Source organism: Salmo salar, chromosome ssa04 (assembly GCF_905237065.1).
Source record: "Salmo salar chromosome ssa04, Ssal_v3.1, whole genome shotgun sequence".
Lineage (NCBI taxonomy): Eukaryota > Metazoa > Chordata > Actinopteri > Salmoniformes > Salmonidae > Salmo > Salmo salar.
In genome coordinates, this window is record NC_059445.1 from 28510107 (window position 1) to 28513395 (window position 3289).

The 3289-nt window shown below is 40.0% G+C and overlaps 1 protein-coding gene across 1 annotated transcript; it reads left to right on the top strand.

Moving 5' to 3' along the window:
• The first annotated feature begins 778 nt into the window (after positions 1 to 778).
• Positions 779 to 1757, top strand: LOC106602790 (histone acetyltransferase KAT2A-like). The gene is made up of 3 exons (XM_014195648.1): positions 779 to 975; positions 1178 to 1222; positions 1388 to 1757. Exons 1-3 carry the CDS (start codon positions 913 to 915, stop codon positions 1619 to 1621), a joined length of 342 nt encoding a protein of 113 aa, XP_014051123.1. The 5' UTR covers positions 779 to 912; the 3' UTR covers positions 1622 to 1757.
• Positions 1758 to 3289: the final 1532 nt, after the last annotated feature.

Below are 3289 nucleotides of genomic sequence, written 5' to 3' on the forward strand. Positions count from 1 at the left end.
GCTGTAACGTAACAAAATGTGGAAAAAGTCAAGGGTCTGAGTACTTTCCGAATGTATTACATATTAAACTCCCACTACATAAAATAAAATTGATCTTTATATTAATTCATGTACTTTTCTGTGTATCAGAAAAAGTACGTCGCTTGATATCCTGCATCACACAGAATGTTCACCCACTCCACCATTCAGCACTCTGTGGAAATCTACACTTTACACCATGATTTGTAATTCCTTTATGCATTTCTATTCAATCAACAAATTATTATTTCAAGCTCAATTGTATGTCCCTCCATTCCTCTGAATGTTTGTGGAAATTAAAATTAAGTGGTGTGCATTGCACAACTGAGAAATGTAAATAAAGTGTGGTACGTTAGCTATATTGCATAAAATTAAGTTGTACATTACATTTATTGATAACATATGGTTTCAAATTGTAACATTAATTAAACCTAGTGAATACACAACTTACGTTGCATGATGTGTTAATTTAGCCTCCACAATCCCCAAAAACCAGGTGAATTAATCATTTACAGTTTCAAAACTTTTGAACTTAACCAAAGTTTCCTAATACTGATGAGACATTGTTGTTTGTGGGGACTATGGATATATGTATTTTTAGGATTACCCGCCTATTTTCATCACATTTAGGACACGCATTGGATGACAGCACCATCCCTTAAAGCTCATTGGTTGACTGAATGCTCAGTGGTTGACTGTGAACTAAAACGGTCTATAAAAAGCACATTCTAGCTGTTCAGTTGCAATACAGCATCAGTGTCATCTTTAATACCAACTTTTTAACCCTTTTACATCACTTGAACAGATAAGAGGTTCAAAGAATACTGTAGTGGAATTGAGGCATGCGTGTCTAGCTTTGAATTCACTATACGTCTTTTTCATTTCAAGAATTCCATGGTGACCATGAAACTACTAGTCCTAGTGATGTGCCTGATTGGACTTTGTTCTTCCATTCCTGTAAGAATTCTTGAAATACAACATCAAATCCTGCAATTTACACATCAATACATCAAGAGATTGCTCCTTCCACAGATTGTATTGCATTGGAATGAGTAAAAATCTGGGTTTTTTCAATATGATGAGTTTAAGTTCACACTTTGAGTGTTGATTATTTTATACTGTAATATCCTTCATCCTGGGATTTTGTTTGTGTGTGCAGGTGTCTGAGGAACATGATCGAGAGGAGCGCTCAGCTAGTGATGAGGTACAGTGATATTTAGTACCATCTATTGGTATCTATTAGGTATTCTATCTATTAGAGTACTATAGTATGGGCTACTATTTGAATATGATTACTAGTATGTTTGAATCCAGAACTTCCCTGTAACACTGACTCTCTCTATCTGTCCATCTCTCTATCTCTCCACAGATGTTCAGGGGTAATGGGCGTGGTTTGGGAGGGTTTTACCGCTATCAGCCGCCACAGTACCCATCATACTTCCCTTATGCCCAGCCTCCCCAAAGTAACTCCGCCCTGATGGCCCTCCTGCCCTTCCTATTGGCCAGACTCGCTGCCACTCCTGCCGCAACTCCTGCTGCAGCTCCCGCCCCCGCCCCAGCTCCTGCCGCAGCCACACCAGCCCCAGCAGCGGGTGGAAAATGAGATGGGCGACGCCAGAGGAACCAGAGAGAACTCTGACTCCCATGTCTCCACCTTGTTTATTTCAAATATGTTGATATTAGCTGCTGTTCAAAGCTGATTATTCCATTATCAATAAATGAATTAAGTTTTAAGATCCGTCATTGTGTATATGTTTGTCTGTTGTTCTGTATAATTTACAGAAAAGGGGCAATTCTATTTGTGATGCTTTCAAAACAGGAGTGAAACTTCTCTGACATAAGGTGGAAGGCTCTACAAGTCCAAATACAAGTATGAAATCCCCGAAATGCCTGAAGTAGTTATCAATTGCAGGGTATTTGGTGTTTCCAAAAAGGGGTCAAAACCCACCACCAAATTCTCTTGCATTGCAGATAACAAAATATGTTGTCCTCTATTTGGTAGCTAATAACAAGACCATTTTGACAGACACTTTGAAAATGGGTTACAACATAAAACGTTTGAACTTCAATATGATGTCAGGTACTGTACATATCTTTCTCTAGCGCTGAGAAAGTAACAATATTTAATAGTAGCCTAGTATACAATTTCCCCGCTTAATTTGCTTTAACATGTTGATTTTTGTATCGTTCCTGATTTGAATTCAATCAATATCCGAAGTTCTACAGTAAATTCCTAAAATATTGTGATTTGATATAAAAACCCACTCAAATGTCTTGCAATGTTAGAATAAAATCTAACTTGATTGCATGCTTTCTGACAGTTGCATTAAACACTAACTTTTTATGCCATTGGAATGTATATACCGTGTATTCGGAAAGTATTCAGAAGCCTTGACTTTTTCCACATTTTGTTACATTACAGCCTTATTCTAAAATGGATTTTTTAAAAAATCCCTCACCAATCTACACACAATACCCCATAATGACAAAGCAAAAACCGGGTTATAGATTTTTTTTAGCAAATTTATAAAAATAAAAGTGAAATATCACACTTACATAAGTATTCAGATCCTTTGTTCAGTACTTTGTTGAAGCACCTTTGGCAGTGATTACAGCCTCGAGTCTTCTTGGGTATGACGCTACAAGCTTGGCACATATGTATTTGGGGGGTTTCTTCCATTCTTCTCTGCAGATCCGCTCAAGTTATGTCAGGTTGGATGGGGAGCGTCGCTGCACAGCTATTTTCAGGTCTCTTCAGATTTGTTTGATAGGGTTCAAGTTCGGGCTCTGGCTGGGCAACTCACGGACATTCAGAGACTTGTCCCGAGCCACTCCTGCATTTTCAAGAGAAAATCAGGACAGAAGAAAAAGGATATCAAAGTGAAACAGTTCTCTAAAGACACAAGAGACAATAATACAAGAAACAACACTTCTGTAGCTTGTCAACTATGTGTCTGTCTATCCCTGTTCTCTCCCCTCTGCACAGGCCATACAAACGCTTCACACCGCGTGGCCGCTGCCACTCTAACCTGGTGGTCCCAGCGCGCACGACCCACGTGGAGTTCCAGGTCTCCGGCAGCCTCTGGAACTGCCGGTCTGCAGCCAACAAGGCTGAGTTCATCTCAGCCTATGCTACCCTCCAGTCCCTAGACTTCCTGGCGCTGACGGAAACATGGATTACCACAGATAACACTGCTACTCCTACTGCTCTCTCTTCGTCTGCCCACGTGTTCTCGCATACCCCTAGAGCATCGAGCCAGCGGGGTGGTGG

Excerpts from the sequence above, each read along its gene's own strand:
- LOC106602790 (XM_014195648.1), top strand. The coding sequence starts at position 913 with ATGGTGACCATGAAACTACTAGTCCTAGTGATGTGCCTGATTGGACTT. Across the intron at positions 976-1,177 it reads GACTTTGTTCTTCCATTCCT|GTGTCTGAGGAACATGATCG; the intron begins GTAAGAATTCTT and ends TTGTGTGTGCAG. Across the intron at positions 1,223-1,387 it reads AGCGCTCAGCTAGTGATGAG|ATGTTCAGGGGTAATGGGCG; the intron begins GTACAGTGATAT and ends ATCTCTCCACAG.